Source organism: Crassostrea angulata, chromosome 6, assembly GCF_025612915.1.
Source record: "Crassostrea angulata isolate pt1a10 chromosome 6, ASM2561291v2, whole genome shotgun sequence".
Lineage (NCBI taxonomy): Eukaryota > Metazoa > Mollusca > Bivalvia > Ostreida > Ostreidae > Magallana > Magallana angulata.
In genome coordinates, this window is record NC_069116.1 from 27,788,590 (window position 1) to 27,809,968 (window position 21,379).

Sequence of the window (21,379 nt, forward strand, 5' to 3'; positions counted from 1 at the left end):
TGCCGAGCCATCGACACTTTAGTAAAATAATGCTAATTGTTTGGTGGTGAGCAGTAAAGAATAAACACGACCAGATGAACATTATCGGAAAGCCTCGGGGTAGACAAAAGTATCAAATTTTGATACTTCTGTGAAGTGATTCTATCTGGAATTATTATTTTGTTATAGATATGATAAACGACACATCAGACGCTTAATGTCTTGATCGTCTCCGTTCGATATTCTGGTGACCAGAAATATCTCTATCAAGGAAAAAAAACCTCTTTTTTTCTTTTCTATTCTCTCTCTCTCTCTCTCTCTCTCTCTCTCTCTCTCTCTCTCTCTCTCTACCACTGTAGTCATTCAAAAAGATGCCTTGTTTAATAGATTAAGATTTAGCACGAAAGAAAGTTTCTCAGCAATCAAAACAAACGAGGTTCTTAATGAATTTCAGCACCACTCTTCAGTACCAAGGGAGTGCTCGATTTGAAGACTTAGTGAAATGGCTCGCACAGTGCGCGTGATATTAGATAACTTTGAATATCTCAAATCCCTGTTGTTTAATATTTATCGTGACAAAACGGCACCATCAATTCATTTTTGTTACAGAAAAGAAATTGGTCGCAAGAATTTCAATTCCATTGTTTTGTGGGCTTTTTTTTTGTAAACAGTTAATTTCTGACGAATTTTTGCTGGTAGTTTCTAAATCTTATAGCTAAGATGTAAATAAAAAAGTCAAACTTACGTGTCCATTCTGGTCCAGATTGTTGTTGGTCAGTTTCAGCTTGTGGAAGCTCATTGGCTGCTTCATCCAGTGGGAGCCGGAGGCTGGGGAGTCGGGGTGGATGTAGAGGCGCCCGGGCATGTGTGGTTCCGCTTTTCCGGTGACCACCCACTCTGAGTTGTGGTACTTGTAGCGACAGTCGTCCACGGGCACAATGTCAATCAGGAGGATGTACTTAGAGTGGGGGTCCAGGCCCTCTAAATTCACTTTCAGGGTGGGAAACATTCGCCTAGACAAATAAAAAAAAAAGATTATGATAAATACCGTATACTTAACCAACAAGTATATTATGATAAAATGATCTAATTTAACCAACAAGTATATTGTTCAATTTTTTTCCGTTATGATAAGCCAAAAAGTTTTTTAAAAAAAATTAACTACACAATTTTATTTCTTAAGTTTCTAAATTCTTGCTATTGTTTGAATTTAAAGATTAATAAGAAACAACAATGCTCAATAATATTGCAATATTTATGCATATGCATGCATGATTCCATGTTTTGGATTGCTGTGTAATAAATGTGTTATATGAATTTAAACCATTGGTTCGAACTTGTCCGTGATGTAATGTTGAAGCTTTGATTAAAGTTAAAAAGGTTGATTTACAATTATCGTTCTTGGAATTCTTAAGACAGTATCTTTATTTAATTTGTGTTAAGCCAATGAGGTGAACGCGAGGAAAATCTTTTGTGCTTGTATAAAAATGAACACTTTTTCAGCCTGAACTTGTGAATACCACTTTCGTTTAAATCAATTATCTGTTGTTCAAGATCACACTTCCGAGGAACTAGAAACACTTCTGAACAAATTTGGTTTTGTGAACTAAAACAAACAGATTGGTAAACGCCGTAAGGTGGCTTGATCATTTTATCGCATTTCATTCAAAAAAAGCAAGATTAGTATTTTTGCTCTTGAAAAAACATGTCCTTATAGATAAGTTCCTATTGAGGGTATAGACTTTAACGCATTCTTGATTTTATGTAAGTTGTTTAAAAGTGTGAAATCCACTTCAAAATTTGTCTGAGTTCACGCTAATACCCCGTGTGATCACACCGACGGGAGTGAAAAAAAAAAAGCAAGATCAGTCGACGGGAAAAAAATTATTTTAATTTCGCGAAAAATGACAAATTTGCTAATTGTTCACCGTTTGTTCTTGTAACGCCGATTTCTTTTCACGGTAGTCGGTTTCTAATCCCAGCGAGTAGACCTTGTTCATACATGGCCGTCTCACACCTTTGCCCGTAATTACTAAAGATAATTGCAGGATGTGACAATTTTTCCGGACAAATATGCCGATGTTTTCTTATGATTAAGAAATCGCCGACGGTGTTATGTCACGGTAATTTAATAATCGCCAATTAAAAGTTTATGGGGAAAATTTTACAGACAGAAAATGTTTCAGAACAAATGTAGATATTAATTGCGCGTTGAATTGGAATGAAAATTGACACTAATCCAAAATAATTTCTTCGAGCTAAAATAAATTTAGACTTCAATTCAAAGATTGAAGAGTTTTGCTGCAATATATTTAACATTTGGAGTTGGTTATAAAAATAGTTAATAAACCTGAATAGTTCAAAAAATATTATTGTGTAAAATACTAAATGTCGATGTTTCCAACAAAAGAATTACAACTAAATAAAATGCTTACATGTACAAAATGTGAAGCAGATGTCACATAAAAGGGGATAAGATTAGCTGATTTATTAGACTAAAAGGAAATAGAATAGTAACTTTTGAAGTCCGGCAAACGAGGGGGTAGAGACGGGCAGCTGTGAGGGGCGTGAAAGGGGACAACTGGGGACAAAGGATTGAATAAGCGCACCCGGGCAAACCTCGCCCCATCGCGCGAAAATTTAGCCACATGTACTTTTTCTTTGTGTCTTAATTAGAGAAAATAGACTTCCCGTAGTCTGTTTTAATTGTCGAGTATCTATTTCTCTGTTTTCGAAGTTTTTCTGCTCGTTTTTCAGTTTTGGGCGAAAACTGTGAAACGGTAAATAATACGTTCAAGCTAGCAAGAAATAGCTGAACAATGCACCTCAAGTTTCGCTATTGTTGAGTAAGGACATCACAACTTAACACGAGCCCGCCCCTTTTTCTGAACAAATAAACAAAATAAATGTGTAACGCGATTTGAATTGTTCAAAATCAAGTGGCGGCTATTTGTAGCTTTAATAAATAGCGGAAAATTCAGTCAGCAAAATATAATCAATACTTATAATGAGGCAACAATAATGGAACAATTTTGTCCAAAAAATGAAGAAGAGGAAAACTTAAAGAAATAAAAGAACATGCTCAAAAAAATTGAAACAGGACAAAAATTCGATTTGACCAAGATTTTAGTTTTCTAGAAGCGAATGGTGTAGAATAGAATTTTATTTTTATTTTACGAGCGGGAACAGCGGTTAACATCTTTCAAATACAGTTTAAACGCTCGATTAAAATAAAACATACAATTGTAATAGTCAAAGTAGCCCGGGAAGGTGGTAGTTTCATAATCAACCGAAATAAAAACAACAAAAGCCGCGTTATTTATGGTGAAACTTTCAGAACCTTTCACCGAAATTTCCCACACCCTTCAAACCACCATTTTTGCACCACGGATCTTAAGCTAACAGGAAAAACCAAAAGAACACAGCGGGGAACATAAATATTTGGCAGTCAAGTTACCTAACGATTTTAATAATCCATATATGAAATGACAAAAAAGATTAAGTATGAAAGATAATACAAATTTAGTTTTTTAATCGGATTTGAGGACTAGCGGTCAGTTTGGGAGAGTAACGTGGGAAAATGGGGTCAATTTCAGTTTGCTTTTGTGTCTAGATATCAAATGACCACCACAGTGTAATAAATAGACAAACACTGGATAAAACGGAAAATTGAAACCGATAATAAATGATACTCATCCTCTATAAGAATCAAACTTGTCAATTATCAGATCCACGGGTATTTTTCATAAATCAGAAAGAGAATATAATGGTCATATATCGCCTTTTTTCCTTAACAAACGAGATGTTTTGTAGAACAGTCACTTAATTAAATAAAGAAATAATGTTTAAGGTATATTTACCTTCCAGTTTTGGTGATGATCATTTCTGTGCCGATGCTGTGGAATTTGCTCCAGAGGTCGCGGTTTTCCAGGGTGATTTTAATGTTCTTGTCCATAGTGTCCCCTTGAGCCGGACCCAGCATCCTCTTGTGGTCAGAATGGGAGGAGAGAGGAGGGTATCCTCCAAATTGCTGGCTCTGACCTGAAAATAATAGATAAAAAAATTAAACTATTATTTTTAGAAGTTCATTGCAAGTCATAATTCTATATATTATCATACATGTATTTTCATGATAGAGGAAGAATACAGTTGTTTAAACACATTCTGTAATAAAAGTACAGTTTCATTACAATATTTCTTTCTGTGTTGAAAAATATTTTTGAAATCAATATTTATTTGGAAAAAAAATTATAAAGTTTGTAAATTAAGTTATTCTGGTTGCATTACGACATATTTCATCGGGTAAAAAATCATTGGGTGATAAAGTTTGCATAAATCTGTTTGTTAGCGGGTATGCGCGTGCATGAACGCTGGTTTTCTATGTTATCGGCGTGCGACACGTGCCTTTGACAAATTGTCGGAAACACATCGACAACTTGTTATCTTGTTTTATGCGATAACATTTTTTCCAAATGATTAAATTTACTGTTTTAAACTGTTATTTTACAGGGAAATATTATGTAAAAAAATTTATATGCGATTATTCAAACTTAAACGATTTAAAGAAAGTATATAGATTAAAGGTTTGTTTTCCAATTTTCTTGGTTTGTTACGATTTTTATATTGGAAAGGAAAGCGACAACAGAAGATATTTATGATAAAATATCTGATATTGACACAATGGTTGTTGGGATTGACAGCTTTCTAATTACAATCCTAGCAATATACCAAAATACTTTACTTAAATAAACGACTATTTGGCTTAATTTCAATATATCCATTTTGATTTATTTTCATATAAAGAATTATTTAATACAACCTATTTTTTTTTTAAGGATAAAATATACAATGATATGATAAATTAATTATATTATATGAAAAATTATATATCAAAGAAAAATAAAAACATTTACCGGTATTTTTTTTTTTATATAGAAATAACAAGATATTAAAAGAGTTGCTTTTTAAAAATAATTTTCGCAGTTATATGTAATTGCAGAATGCAAATTCTCTACTTACTTGTAAGACCCATTGGATCGTGGGCAGGGTGCATAGGAAATCCAAAACTGAAAGCCTGTGGGGTGGGCATCAATCCGTGGCCCAGGGGAAAGGCCCTGGCCCTTTGGCTGATAATATCGTCCTCATACATAGATGTTGAAGAAGTAGATCCTTGAGAATAGTGGTTATTGCCCTGCAACAGGAGCATATTGAAAACTCAGAACTAAATGAAAAAGGTAACAAGTGTGGAATTTCGCCTCTTAGGTGGTGCTTGTTTCGCAGTGGAGATGATTTTGAGTGGCGGTGGTGTTGTACTCTCCTAATAAGGTAGCCTGGATGTTTTGACAAATAACTTTTACTTAACAAATCAAAAGATAATGGTGAGTTTTCTTTTGTCTCCTCCAGGGCTGCCAAGATGCGAGGCCTGTCAATCACGTAAGGTAACAAAAGGTGTAATTACCCGTTTCGTTGCTGCGTCGGGAAATTAAGTGCGATTCTCACCTGTGATTGGATGAACTGATTAAGGGGGCGGAGTTTGAGAATTTAATTGTGTTTGTTTTTTAGAAGTAGTTGTCCAAGCTGTACTGAGACTTTTAAAACAACAAACAAATCAAAATTATCTTGAAGTTTGATTACTTAATTATGAGGCGATCACCTTTCAATGGTGGATTTGATTGAACCCAAGCTAAGAAATTGAATTTTACCGTTTTAGAAATAAATATTAACACTGGAGGTATAAAGAATTTTTTACCGTTATAAAATAAAGCAAAATAATATTTTAATACAATAAAAGAAATAGTGATTGGAAAAACATAAAAACAACCAGTTTTACCTTATGTTAAAAAGCGTTAAAATGCTTCTAAATTTGTTGAAAAGCGCCAAAAATATCACCACTTTATCACGCCCAAAAAGTGAAGGCTCCGAGCAGATATCCTCGCTGTTTCCAACACCGTTTCCCCAATAAGGTGTTAAAAGCCCAAGTAGAAAGATGCAAAATTTTACAAATTCTTGTTGCAACTTTCACCAAAGAATCTTTCCGAGTTTGAGTTAGTTTTATCAAAATTGCCGATCTTTGGGCCCCGATGTGTTGATTTGTTATAAGCCTCGCCTGTCTCTGTTCAGAATCTGAAAACGAACACGCCTACTTCACGAATCTCAATACAAGTTATATTAGCATATAAAACGCCTTTTCAAGAAATTTTCAACGTAGAACTATAGATTCTCTTTATTGGGAAATGATTTCGATTTTCTAAGTTTGCTAGAGTATTTGTGACGATATTATAGATTAGATAAAGATTATTTTATTTTAAAAAAAAGTTATTCATGATATGTTATTCATTTTTGGAGATATGTGAAATACATACTAGAATGTTTAATTTTTCTCTTGTTTATTTCAATTTGAAAAAGGAATAACTTTATGTATACATAATATTGAAAAGAGGGTGAACAAAAAGAAAGAATTGAAAGAAATATTTCGTAAAATTGTGTATACTAGAAGTTTGAATAAGGTCAATTTATTTCTTTTTAATATGATCAAAACAGACGTAAGTTTCCCATGTTTTGGTCAATAGTCTATCAATTCATACAGTCCATAATTGACATTACAAAAATTCCTTAGAAAAACATACGAAGCTTACTCTTAAATTTTGTTATCTAATTAAAAATGACTAGGTACCTGCTATCTTAGTTAACAATGTTTTTACTAGTTATTAAATTAGTCTTTTGAAGTACTACTAGTTTAATTGACTTTGACAGTAACTAAGTATTCGTAGTTGTGATTTCTCACGGCAATAATATTAAATGAGGGTTCCTTGAAATCTCACAGATTTTTTTTTCGGGGAGAAAATGGGAAAATTCATAATGAAGAAGACAAATCGCATTAGCAGGTCTGGAAGACGATTTATACTTGGCTGTGATCACACAGCGACTACGTATATATTATGTCATCAATTAAAAATAGGTAAATATTTATTAACCTTTGTAATTGAATTAAATGTTATTATACCGATTCAAATCTTACAATATAATCGAATGAGATTTATATATTAAGGAAATACAATGAATAAATCAAGGAAAACTTTCATGTATTGAGATTTTGAACATTTTGAGTAGTGAACATTTTGTAATCAAAACAATCAGATGCATATTTATGTATGCAAATAAAATATACGAAATAATTAATAGAAGTTAGATAAATTAATTGATACTCTGAAGTCAGTGTATATTGATGGTCTTATGAATGTCAATTTTATTCTATAAATTGGCACAAACATCGAACTCGGTGTCCAACCGCAGTGTTCAAAATGTCAAAATGGCATATGTTGTGAACACAATGAAATTTTTACAGATTTTTGAGAGAGAGGAGAATCGTCATATGTCAATATGCTATACAGCTCTCGCGATTTGTAGAATATTGACAATCTCGGGATAATTGTCTATTTTCATATGATACACCGGGGTTGGTCAATCTCTCGGAATCGATCCTTTCCATCTGTTTTGATTACAGTGGCAATCGGGAGTGGTCTAGAATTTTAACATCAACGTGTTTATTTATGAAAGGTAGACAGGTTTACCCTCGCCTTGCGAGTAGCAAGTCATTCTCTTTTGATTCAATCTTGCGTACCATTTAAAGAAAAATATAAAATTGCTTTTATTATCGGTTCGAGAGCAATATTTTATTTGAATTGGATCATGGATTTACATTTTATAAGAGAGTTTGATTTACCTTTTATGAGAGAGAGAGAGAGAGAGAGAGAGAGAGATTGAAACAATTATGTTTAATTAAGGAGTAATATACATACCTAAAGAATGGAAAAAGTTACTGTTCGCTCCATGTGTTATTTATACATATAAATACAAATAAAGCATTTTCCTTTGCATGTTGTAGGTGTAGGTCGAAATAAATGTATTTTCATGCAATATTGTACTTATAAGAGAAACAACCTTAATTAAATATACATCTAAATATGTTTTTTTTTTAAATGTGACTGTTTGAACGAAAAAGAAATTGTAAATTTCTAGTAAAAAATATTTGTTATTTATGAAAATAATATCATTTCAATGTACTTGAATCATTGTCTCGTAAATAAAGTAGTTAAATTGTAAAACTCAAGATAGGGATCGCTTTAATATTAATGGCGCCTTTTTGTCAGCAATAAACATTTCTAAGCATGCGAGGGAGAAAAAAAAACATCTTGAAGAAAAGGACCGCGCTTTGGAAAGAGCATGGCAATGAAAATTTCTGCCCTTGAACAAAAATATAGGTTCCTATCGTGTTGGTATGCGTGCTTTATTTCAAACAATGCGTCACTTTCCATGTTTTACACTTTACACAAGCAGACAAGAAAATCGAAAACGGTCCCACTTGGAAAATCTTCTCCTGTCTCGGACCGTTGTTGTAGAATAAGGTGCGGAAATATTGTGGCCCCTGACCCGCTTCTCGGGGACATTAGCCGTAGCCGGGAAATTCACACCTTCAATCACGAAGAGAATTCAATTTGGAGCGTTAGTAATTACCGCTCTATTCTCTATCGAGATAAAGTACATAAATTCCGACACGAAACGATCTAAATAAATCATTTTTCGCAAAATGAAAATTAGAAATCATTTGTGTGCAGAAGTCATTTATTTATGTTTTGCAAAAAAATGCCGTTGAAATGGGAATGAAGAGCGAATTTTGCCGGATCAAGTTCGCGTTAAAGGAGAGAGCGAAAGAGAGAGAGAGAGAGAGAGAGAGAGAGAGAAGAGAGAGAGAGAGAGAGAGAGAGAGAGAGAGAGAGAGAGAGAGAGAGAGAGAGAGAGAGAGAGAGAGAGAGAGAGAGAGAGAGAGAGAGAGATATTTATTTCAGGAAACCGAAAAGCAATCTGCATTTAAGTGAATTGAATTTTGACGCAAAAAGATTCTGTGACAGAATTTTTAAAAATTGTAAACATGATTAAATTCTGTTTGTTTTAATTCGAAAACTAATTAAATGAATGAAGATATCGTTAATAACATAAAATCTGCAAATATGATCGTGCGTTTAATTCAGGAAAATTATGGTATGTTTGTGTAAGAATGTATATTTTTATCTTATATTCAAACATAGAAACATAGAAATAAATTTATATTGTACATAAAAAATAAATTAAATAAACAAAACACACGAACGTGGAATTAGTACATAGAAAATTCATAATGATATTATATTCTGTATTCTGTTGATTTCGTAACTATTAGAAAAAAATAAAATAACGGCTATGTACTAAAATAATTGCTTTTGTATGCCCTACTTATCAATGATTTAATTATTAAACCCGTTCTAACATTATATCTATATTATATTTATGTATTTCGTGTATGGAATTACGGCTTTTATCAAATATAAATGCAACTGAACGTCCACAAGATATTGACTCTATATTTATGAAGTCAGCCTTAATTTTCACCCTTTACCCCCAACTACGCCAATTTTGAGTTGAACTGTTTAAGGGGTTATTTTAAACGTTTCGAGCGTAAAATTAAAGTTGACGAGTAATGTTTTTTTTAGTGTAGTAAATAAATGAAAAAAAAGTAAATCTACAACATGGTGTCAAAAAAATTCTGCTTTGACATCTTGTAAATCAAATACACAAAAAAGGTTAATGAAACTATAGCTAGTCTTTTAATCACATCGATCCACCCACAAAGATTAACATATATTAAAGTACATTTAAACATGCTCACGAAATACGCTTAATGTATGTATTAAAATAGTTAACATAAATACAACAATACTTCGTTTGAATGAACAATTAGAACAACAAATATTAGCCTGATTTAAGAAACAATAATTTTTAAACAGGATTTACTTACTCCAACTTTCATGCATGATTTTTGATATACTAATTTATCATAAGAGCTACTGTAAATCATATGATATATAATTATGTCCAAAATTACAGCAAAATATGACACATGAAATGCATCCATTATTAAAGCATATTCCTAAATTCGTTAGGCATTTTATAGCATTCTGATTAGATTTTGAAGATAGTTTTTGAAACGCGAGACACATTTCTACTCGTCATCTTCTCAGGACAGACTGAGGAAAAAATTAAATAAAATTTCACGTCAGACTCAATTCTCTGAGGTCCACAGACTCTGTGTATTTACAAATGGAATTGTCTATTAAACTGCAATTAATTAGTTCAACACCGTAAAGATGTCATGCGTGGAAGAATGAATCCGCGATAGGGGACAAGTTAAAAGAGGTAATTTACATGTACTGTATCAAAGTGGGCGTGGCAATAAGGCACGTGCCGCAGCGCGCCAAATGTCATCCCGCCAGCGTCTCCAACAGTCTCTGCAACGTTATGCCGAGGTTTTTGTTTCCTTAATGATAAATATTGAATTAAAGCACTCAACAGAATATCAAAGAACAGTTTTTGGGAAATAAATCATTTTATGACCAACTTGAAAAATGTGAAATGGTCGTGATAAGCGGTCGATACGGGTCTAACATATGTTTCAAAATTCAACGAAGATTTAATTTTTGGGGTGGTTTTTTTTTTTATCTGGAGTTATGCCTTTCTCCTATTGAATACAATAATTAATGATTGTGTGTTAAAAAGAATGCATATAATGATATTAAAAACGAATGAAATTAAAAGTATTTAGGTCAGTGCGTAAATGATCAAGACTCGCCAGAGTGTATGTTACAAACATTATTTTACCTACTCAATATTCTATTTATTATATTTTCATTTTTTTAAAGCTTTTTCAAATATTAAAAGATAGAATATAAAAATGTTTAGTAATAATCTGCACACTGGATAATAATTTTTTATTTGTTTACTTGAGTCACAAACTATTAAATTGTTACATATCTATTAAGTTATGTATTAAGACACATATTATGTAGCATACATACAAAAAAATATGATAACATTTATAGGATATGCTATTTATCATTATCATTGAATCATATAAGCTTAAAATTGCTTTTGCAAATTGATTTGGTGTGGTGTACATGTAATTTTAAAGGAGTCTCCAATTTACTATGACGTAACGAGGACCAAGCTCGGTATCAAGACTTGCTGGTAACGTTGGTAGACGAAATACTGCGATGCAATATGCATGGTTGGTTGAATACATGAAATTTAGTATTTTTGTATCGTTCAAGAGACTTTAAAACTAACCTCTTCCATAATCTAATTCTTTAATTTTAATTTATGGAGAACAAGCTACACAATTAACTATGCTTTTTCATAAAAAAGAAAAGAAATACATGTACCTCTAGATAAACAACATTTTCCATAAAAAAAATTGCCTTCAGTGGAATGAAATCAACATTTTAATCTAAACTCTTCTGATCTACATTGTACATCCCCTAAGCGCGATGAGAAGCTCAAAGTATTGTCGTATTTATTGTATAATCTACATTTTTTTGTTTCGCTCATGCGATGAAAATCTAAGGAACTCTCATTTTTTCTCATCTTCAAACATCGTTATTTTGACAACTCTTCTTCGTAATAGACTGTCAGAAAAATGTGATGTTTCTATTCAGATAATTCCACATTATCTATTAAAACATCAGAGAGTGGGGTGAAAATATGAGCACAGAAAACGAATGCGGCTGCTTTGCTGATACTAGTGTCCCATAGGAGGCGAGGCCCATAAAAAGCTAAACATTCAATTTGTAGTCAACCATTGGCCATTTATTTCTCTGTCGTCTGTCCGTTGTTGGGGAATTAGAAATGGATGCGTTCCTTGGAGACAAGAACGAGTCCATTATCTGGCGAGCCAGCGCCATTTTGGTCTCGTCTCGGCTTACCGAATGTCAAACTTCAATTGGAATCTGAACAGAAATCAATCCTCTGCCATTTGGTGCAATTAAAGAAGCATCGATATTCAGAGATAGAATTTTTATCTACGTAATGTGAACAGACTGTCCCGTACCGCATGACAGAGCAATTGTTACTTTTGTCTAGACGACAGGGAAGTGAAAAATGGCGCCAAAGCAACTCCTTCAATCACGTGACTTATAGGATCCCTCTACTTCCTTTCTAAATCAAGCGGAAAAACTTATCTCCGTTATCATTTTATGGTCTTTGCAATGAATAAACTTTTTGCCCTCGCTTTTTATGGCGTTTGTCTTCTTATAACATCTTTTGGCGCAAGTTCATATGGTGTGTAGCCTTTTCGTGTGATTTAAGGATATCTAAAAAAAACAAAAATCCTCCATCTAGATTTATTCAAAGAAGGAAGTAAATTTTGGAACGCATGCAATCTGGAACCATCACTAATTGACAATGTTTTTGCTTTAGTATTTTTCGCAGAAAAATGCTTTATGAAAGAAAAAATATGCCAGGCACGTAGCATCGTTTATGAAAGTGAGGGTGGGGGCAGACTCATCCATAAAATCTTGGCAAGCCAAAAAAAAGGTACTTTCCAAAATCCTGAAATTCCATATCGGGGGGGGGGGGGGGGGGGGAGTATATCTTTAACTTCAATTTCACCTTTTATTTCTTTGTTTTCTTTTTATTTCTTTGTTTTCAATTCAATGTTTTTATTTGTCTGATACTCTATGACCAAGTTAGATACTACGCTAAGGATTACTCTCAGTTCTAAACTGTTTTGAATGTCATATTTTCGAATGTACTTATTCAAATAGAAAAAGATATAGATGCATTTAAAGGACAAAAAATAATAATAAAATGAAACCAAGATGTCCAGCTGTTGGGATCCTTTCATTTTATTTTTCATATATGAAAATGTTTCACTGACCGTCGCAAAGAATCACCAATAAACATGTAAACCCTCCGTGTTAGCCAATTCTAGATAATTCAATATAAATAATTGATCATACCCTCTTTCCTTCTTCTTCTAAACATTATAACTTCTCTTATAATTATATTCAAATTGTTTACAACCCCTAAAATGACATGTTTGCTATCCAAGTGTCCGATTCATTATTCTGATACCCCCCCCCCCCCCCCCCTCCAAGGGTAGATATAACGAATCAGACATTAGATCGATTGGCGAAGATATTAGATTAAAAAAGGGCATTGCAATTGCATGGAATTTATTTTGATGGCTAGCATTTTTTTAAATTTCAAAAGAAGCAAATACTGCAAAAACAATAGCAGGATATAATGATTAACAAAAGGATTTGAAAACAAGTTCTAAAAATTCCTCATTGTTATCTATAAGTGGCTTTACCAGTTTGGTTTGGAGTGAGTTTACAATACACATAAACGTACAAGAATGACTCTATCCTTGACAGTATAAATTGAACATCAAAAATTATTTTTTTTTTCACTTTTTTGAAGGGGTGAAATATAGTAGATAAAGATTACGAAACAAACCCTTTATTTGGATGGGCATATTTATTTATAAATAAGCTTGTACACATCATGTGCGCAAATGTACCCTGTGTTAAATTTTATAAATACTGCATCCAAATCCAAGGGCATTAATTTAATTCATTCTTACAAGTTTTGCTACAAATTTTGGTTTTGAAAGTTTCTATGTGAAAAGTAGTATTTGAAATTTATAATAGATGATGTTTCATGAATCTTTTCTAGAATTTATTTTGCATCGGGCTCAAAATACGAGATATGAGCAATTTATGAACGAGTTAACCTTATTTTAAAATGGCCGCGCCCATGTCAATAAGGTTTTTAGTGAAATTGAATCAAGGTAAGTCAATTTTTCTTTAATGACGCGTCTCACAATATATTTAGTTCATTTATGAAATCTTGGAAGCGGTATTCAGATAGTGACATAAAGAATTTGGCATTGACAATCTCATTCCCATTGTAAAATTATGTAGGACCCGAATATTCAATCTTACACACGGGCCCTGGAAGTTATTGTAAATATATTGCATGTGCATGTATAAAAAAGTAAGGGTAGGACACTCTTTTTGGGGCGAAATCGGGTTTGACGAAGTCTGGGCGTTCCTCAAACGAAATTTCGCGATAAATCGTTCAAGTATACTTTACTTACGACATATGTATACATTCGTTCCGCTCCAATGCTGTTACGTCGAAGAAAAAGGTGTTTTTATACATCCAAGTGCCTAAGAATTTCGCTAGACTGGTTTACATCCGGTTTAATCGCAGTGAATCGAAAGGTAAATTGAAAGGTAAGTTCTGATTGGTCAATAATGAAATAAATTCTTTAATTTCTTATCGATATTTGTCAATCTTCTTCATTATTCTCGCATTTCATTGTTGAAAGGCCAAACTACCCAGTATCTATATGCATAACTCCTTTCAAACATTTGATACATACTCACCATAAATTGTTATCAGTTTCGCCACCTTTATTGACGAGCAGATTTATTTTATTATTGACCAATCAGAACTTATCTTTCGATTCACTGCGATTAAACCGGATGTAAACCAGTCTAGCGAAATTCTTAGGCACTTGGATGTATAAAAACACCTTTTTCTTCGACGTAACAGCATTGGAGCGGAACGAATGTATACATATGTCGTAAGTAAAGTATACTTGAACGATTTATCGCGAAATTTCGTTTGAGGAACGCCCAGACTTCGTCAAACCCGATTTCGCCCCAAAAAGAGTGTCCTACCCTTACTTTTTTATACATGCACATGCAATATATTTACAATAACTTCCAGGGCCCGTGATCTTACATGAAACTTCAGCCTTGCATAGTGTTAGTCTTGCTTGCAGGCACTTTTTAATGGCAAAACTTGCTTTCTGGTAATTTTCAAGACCAAGTTGTAATGCTACTGTCAATGACATTTTATCTTAACGTCAGATTTGAAAGAATACAGTAAACTAAATTAGTTCTGATACATATATACATGATATTTTTGAATGACTGGTAAAAAAACTAATCTTTTCTTTTCTTTAAGAGCTATCTTGGAGTCATGTTAAAAGAATTCTCCTTTACCAAAAGTGTAATGTCAGATTGTTTGGTACAAGACATAAGAGAGGAGAGTACAACAAATATACATCGAACTTCCCAAACTTTCACCCAGATGAGAGAAGGGTTTGTTTCACACCTGGTATGTACATGAATATTCTTACAAATGTGCCGATATGTGATAACTTTGTCAACCAAGATTCTTAGTTGACGGCATTATGTTTCACTTGCCTATAATAAAAGTGTTAAAATTATTTGTTTTTTCACCTGCCCCATGTAAAAAAAAATTGTCAATAGAAGTATTAGTCATTTCATTTTTAATGTAAAACTGTTATAAGTTTGCTTGGAAAATTTGCTGCAAATTTAAATGAGATTAATTGTCTTAAGAATATTACATATTGAAAATTTGGTCAAATGTAAGAACATAGCGTGCAACATAGTCCACAGTATAGCTATATGTCTTGTTTCGATGATGAACAATTTACTGCATGAATATTCATGCTAGATGGAGATTTACTGACAAAAAAAACATATTTCTAAGGAGAATCTTAGGAGAAATCTTCCTATTTTTTATGCAATCAATGTATAATTTTTTTCTTTTAACCTATAGAGGAACAACTCATGAAGGTAACATTGGAACCAAATCAACCACACAACGCCAAAACTCTGCGAGTGGCAATCATCGGTGATCCAAATGTAGGCAAATCAACTCTCATCAACAGACTTTTACAGCACAAGGTAAATCAAGGAAAAGCCATGATTAATGGATGCTTAGGTAATAAACACTCAGTGGAAAATATGACTTCCTTCTGTTTGTTTTTATTTGACAGTTATCTACCCCAGGTATATGTTAGACAAACATATAGGTTTTGTAATAAACCATTTGTGAATTAATATGTACTTGACATAACTAATTGTATATTTAACATTCATTTCGGTTTTGATATGGTTTATAAGTAGATATACTTAAGATTGGAACTGTTTTTTACATTAAATTCAAGTTAACAAGCCAGAATTTTTTGTCATTATTTTCAGATCCTCCCAGTCTCAAGAAAGGCCAATACCACAAGGAAAAACACTCTGTTAATCCTGACACAGGATGAATGTCAGATAGTAAGATCACCAGTGCCACATAAAATCTCCTTTACATGATCAGTATTGTGTATATACAATTCTGTGCACCTGGATATATGTAATGCCAAACTAATTTCTATATATTGCCTTGGAATTGTTGATCTGTTTGTTTTTATGACATTACCGGTACTTTGCTGGAGTATATTTTCTTTTTCTTTAGCATATTCTGGCCCATACTTAACCTACAGAGTGCCTTTAGGTAGATTGTGTGCATTGTCCTTGAACCAAGATTCTAGATCAAAGGTCAAGGTCTTAACAGACCTGAGAAAAAAACCTGGTTTTGACCATGTTCTCTCCTCTTAACCTTATATGGCTCATACTTTTCATATAGAGTTCTTTTTGGATAAAAGGTTAACAGTGATCTTGAACAATGTTTCCAGGTCAAATATAAAGGTCATACAGATCGTTTTGAATTTCAGTGAAGTAAAGTGATATGTTTATGATATTTTTATAGACATTTGTGGACACTCCAGGGATTCTAGCACCTGAAGCAAAGGCAAGGTAAATCTTATTAACTGTCCAACAAAAATAATCATGATAATACATGTGAATATCATCGGGGCGAGTTTGAAATAAATGTGATTGTTAATGGTAGAACTACATGTGTGCTAAGTTTGCATGTTCAAGGCAGTTAAGAGGATATTTTCTGCAATAATTCATTCAAACTAATAAGAATTTCTTTCTGTATGTATTTATGTGATGTGTCCTTTTCAGGCACCGCGTCCCATCCACAGTTGCAGTGGACCCTGAAAAGGCTGCCAGTGAAGTTGACCTGTGTATGTATTACCTTTAATATATGTGTACATACTGTACTAAATTTTAAACAAGAAATCATATTGACGCAAGCGTCAAATGGGCCGCAAAAATATAATTAATTGTTGTATGAATCATCATTGGTTGTTTACATAAAAAAAAACACCGCAAAGAAAATAATGAATTGGTTAAACTAATTTTAATGGTGGATTTTAATTTTAATTACTATATTTTCAGCAACTCGTTTTGAATTTTAACATTTTACTATCATTATTAAGAATAGAGTTTGATAATTTTTTTTCCTAAATGGAATTATAAATCTTACAGTTTATGAAGATAATCATTGTTATTTCAAAAGAATTAAAAATAAATCAGGTTAGCTTAAATTTTCAGGTCCATATACATTTTCAGTCCTTTCAAATGTTTGCGTAAAAAATGATATGGATGTCATTTCATGATAATTTTCTACCAAAAAGCATATGGCAATATACATTCACACTAAAAGTCATTTTATTTGATGCAGCACATAGAAATTCAAATACGTCATTTATATAAAAGTTCATGTCATTCAGGTCTTTAGTATGTCCCGTATACCGATCCCGATACAATGAAAAACTCCGAAATTTTCCGAATATATTATAGTCTTGATAAAAATGCGTCTAACACGACAGTCTTTGACCAACTTTTCATGTACGAGCAAAACAAAAAATATGTAATATTTTTAGAAGGCATAAAACATATTTCTACATGTAAATTTACTTTTAATTGATAAAAATGAGCATTATATTAATAAATTAAAAAAAAGCTATCCCACAGAAACGCAGTTACAATATTTAAGTGTGTATCAAATAACAGACCGCCTCCTGGCGGCCCGTAAAAATGTATACAATAGTTCATAAATTCTGTGGAAAAGGTTCACTATATAGCTAAAACAGTATTCTTTTTTGAAATGTTGTCCTACAATATTAAATGTGGACCATGTGTTCTTCAACTTTTGTACATGTAATTAATTAAACAATGAAATACTTTCTTTGGTTATTAATGCAGGATATGAAGGTAGCGACATTGAAGAAAAAAAAAATAACCTGCGTTAGTGGGTTACGTAATTTTTTTCTGCAATGATCACTACCATCATAACCCGTATGAATCATCAAGAAAGCATTTTATTGTTTATATTTACATCTTTCTTTCAACATTGAGCTATGAATTGACAAAAGTTTCTGTTAAGAAATACCATCTGTAGAGAGAATCATACTCGGTAGATGTAAATACATGTACATGTACATGCATTATCGCATTTGATTTGGTCAAGGTATTTACCTGTAGGTTAAAAGTTAACAATAATGAAATTGAAAAATGTGTGTCATTTAGAAAATTGATTATGCTACTCTGAAAATGCATGCCTGGAACTAGAGGCTTCCCCCCTGGAAAATTAAACTTTTTAAATTCAGATGAAAGTAGAGTGACCAAAAATAGTCCTCAGACCCCTCTGTCAAGAAATTCTGGAGATCTTCAAAAACACCAATTGTGTGAAATTTCTCAATTAACTTGATGTTTTCTTTTAGTAAAGCTCATAATCATTAGTTAAATTTTATGTTTGTTTGTTCTCCAGTAGGAGTTGTGGTGGATGCAAAAGACAAGTTCCGGAGAAACACCTTGAGTAAAACAGTGACAAAGATCCTCCATCTCCATAGAAACACCCCATCCATTTTGATTTTGAATAAGGTACTTGTACATGCATATATACAATGCATTTATGAAGACCAGTGAAGTTTCGGGTATTTTTATGTATTTTAATGAAGTCATTATCATTTCTGTGATTTCATAGTTAGGCCCATCTGTGAAGTCATGCAAATTTTGTACAAAGAAAGAAACTTGACATATAATTTTTAATTGGTAAAGTCATTGTATGCAAATTTATGTTTCTTCAAAATTTGAATTTTTCCATAGCGTCAAAAATAGATGCTCATAAATATTGATAAAACAATAGTCTTGAATTTAATGATAAACAAACATGTTAATTGATCGATGTTTGTAATTTTTAGATGGATGGAGTAATGAACAAGAGAGGTTTGCTGAACACTATAGCCTCTCTCACCAACAAACAATTAGAAAGTCAACCAATTCCAATCCTTACCAACAGGAAAACACACCACTTGACGAAAGAAAAACAACAGCAAAAATATATTGACTCTGTAATAGAGAAATACAAAGCATCCAAAGAAGGGGCCGCTAACGAAGGTCAAGGTCACATTGAATCTGAGGGGACGAATGATGTTAGAAGGACAGAGCATGAGGGGGAGGGGACTGAAGAGCTGTCATCTGATGAGGAGTGGCAGAGTTTTGTGAAGAAGCTAGAAAATTGTCCAGAGTCGGCCATCAACACGACTGGGTGGTCGAATTTCCAGGAAGTCTTCATTGTCTCGGCACTGAAGGACGACAATGTGGATGACTTGAGAGTATGTATTTTGTAAACTTTGGCTTAAAAGCTTGACTGTTTCATAGTGTTGTCGTTCATTATTTTCTTAAACTGCAATTTGTAGTTGTTCTCTGTACATGTACATGAATGTTGTTTAGTTTAGTTTATAAATTATAATATACATGTAAATGTGATAGGCCAACATGAAAATGATTTAATCTTAAGGTTACATTAACCTATCATAAGAGAGATAACTGTCAATGGTAATCTGAAAAAATAACTAAGTCATCATTAAACATTTGAACACTATAGCCTCCCTACAGCTGTTCTATAGTTTCAAAAAATTTCAGCTGTGAAACATGCCTTATGGCCCTAGCAGATCTTGATTCATTTCTTTTCTGACACTTTTGTGACTTGTTACCATTTGCATGACTTCATTAGCAGAGAAATTTCTTCACTTTCATTGCTTCTACATTTGTATTTTAGGACTACATATTATCCTGTGCCAAACCTGGGGATTGGGAGTACCACAGCTCTATAATAACCAGTGAATCACCTTATAAACTAGCAGAAAACATCGTCTGGGAGAAAATGATGGACTATGTCGAATTTCCCGTCTACGACTTGCACCCAGTGAGTCATCTTCGCCAGCCATGGATTTACAATCCACTCTGCTCTACAATCCTTGGCAGATTTTCAGATTTAGCCAATGTTTCAAGAAATAGCACAGCCCTCTAGTGATTGAGTTAAATTAAAGCAGCTAAAATACATATTTTTCTAAGAAATATTTGGAAGAAATGGTCGTGAAAAAAAGAAAAAAACTAGAATGATTTTAAAAACCCATGTATTTGTAATTATATAAAACATATGTATTTAATTAATAATGTAAAAAAATTGTAACAATTATAGTACCTGTATTTAAATTTTGTTTGAGAACACAACGAACTAAACCACTGACTAGTAGATTCCCTGTGATCGCCTTGCTTCGCAGCCAATCAGATTCTGTTGCACAAGTTTTGATTTTGTTGGCTAAATCTGTCAAGGGTTTGATTTGATTTGTTTTTACCTGATTTTCACCTTGCTTCATGATACTATCACTTTTATTCTATCAGTACATGTAACCTTCTCTTTTTGCAGAAAATCAATAATTGGGAATGGGATCAAAATTTTGACCAATTAGATATTTCCATGGAGATTAAATGTCCAAATAAGTTTATACAGGTAAAGGGCTTCAGTTAATTTCATTTTGATCATGAATATATGTAACATGTTCAGAATGCCAGGAACATATTCATCTCTTTCTTTGGCAATAAAATTGTAATTTGGTCTTTTTATGTTATTTTTCAGGCTGAGGTTGTAAAGAAAGTACCCACCATTGTAGAAACAGCAAGAGCAGAATTAAGAAATCTATTTAAATATAATGTTAATTTAAACTTGCGGGTAAATGTCAAGAAATAAATTTATGTCCACAAGAAAACCTAACATTTGAACTTATGTATACTTATGAACAGCTTAATTGTTGCATGTACATCACGAAGAAACAAGTTACAAAAATTTTGCTTTGTTTTAAAAAAAAAAATATATTTCTCTCTTTAATAAAAAAGATGTGTACAGAATCAATGATGTGCTTTATACCATTTATGCAATGTCCTGTTGAAATGAAAAACATAAAATTGTTTGCAAAACAGTATCTTTGACTCTCTTTCATGAGTTCAACAATATAAGGGCAGCCTGTCAGTTTTGTCATAGGTGTGAAGGGCATACTCTGATTAAGTCTCCAGGTGTCACTCAGGTTTAATGGAATTTTGAGCCAAATTTAGACCTGTATGAATTGTAAATCCTATTCTCTCTCATACTCACCAGGGTCTGAGTGGCATTAGTCTTGTTGCATTACAGTCCACATGACGAAATTGTGTGTATGTACATGTACTATAGTCTAAAAAATACCATGTGCAGAATAGAAATAAAAATTCACATGTATATTAAACATGTCCCCAAAGACATACTTGTACATGGTGTTTGTTTTTTCACAACAGAGGTTGTCTATAACTATCATTAGAAGATACAAACCCTTTTAATTTTCAGGTCAAAAGGTAGTTGAACGAATTTGGGGGTTAAAAGGTCAAAGGTTATGACGATCAATTTTGAACTTCATAGATAAGTTGATCATGACAATCTGATGACCTTGATTTTTTAATTTAAAAATTACCAGGTTCATCCCACTACTATTTCAATG

At 32.8% G+C, this 21,379-nt stretch overlaps 2 protein-coding genes across 3 annotated transcripts in view; one reads left to right on the forward strand and one right to left on the reverse strand.

Annotated features, from left to right (window-relative positions):
• LOC128188702 (T-box transcription factor TBX3-like) overlaps positions 1–6,069 on the reverse strand; it is a 9,778-nt gene extending 3,709 nt beyond the window's left edge. Inside the window, exons 1-4 of one of the 2 annotated variants that reach the window (XM_052859922.1) lie at positions 5,810–6,069; positions 4,999–5,170; positions 3,840–4,020; positions 725–992 (exon numbers count right to left, since the gene is read on the reverse strand). In XM_052859922.1, the coding sequence (XP_052715882.1) occupies positions 725–992; positions 3,840–4,020; positions 4,999–5,128 (579 nt within the window). In that variant the 5' untranslated portion in view covers positions 5,129–5,170; positions 5,810–6,069. Of the gene's footprint in view, positions 1–724; positions 993–3,839; positions 4,021–4,998; positions 5,405–5,809 lie in introns of those variants that run through there. The other variant, XM_052859921.1, reaches the window with a different exon arrangement.
• A 7,431-nt stretch (positions 6,070–13,500) lies between these two features.
• LOC128190868 (GTPase Era, mitochondrial-like) lies at positions 13,501–20,831 on the forward strand. Its single transcript, XM_052863078.1, has 11 exons — positions 13,501–13,639; positions 14,827–14,979; positions 15,448–15,575; positions 15,873–15,950; positions 16,426–16,472; positions 16,686–16,747; positions 18,337–18,449; positions 18,770–19,183; positions 19,630–19,776; positions 20,281–20,364; positions 20,491–20,831. The coding sequence occupies exons 1-11, from the start codon at positions 13,594–13,596 to the stop codon at positions 20,599–20,601; spliced, it is 1,383 nt and encodes a 460-aa protein (XP_052719038.1). The 5' UTR covers positions 13,501–13,593; the 3' UTR covers positions 20,602–20,831.
• The last annotated feature ends 548 nt before the right edge of the window (positions 20,832–21,379 follow it).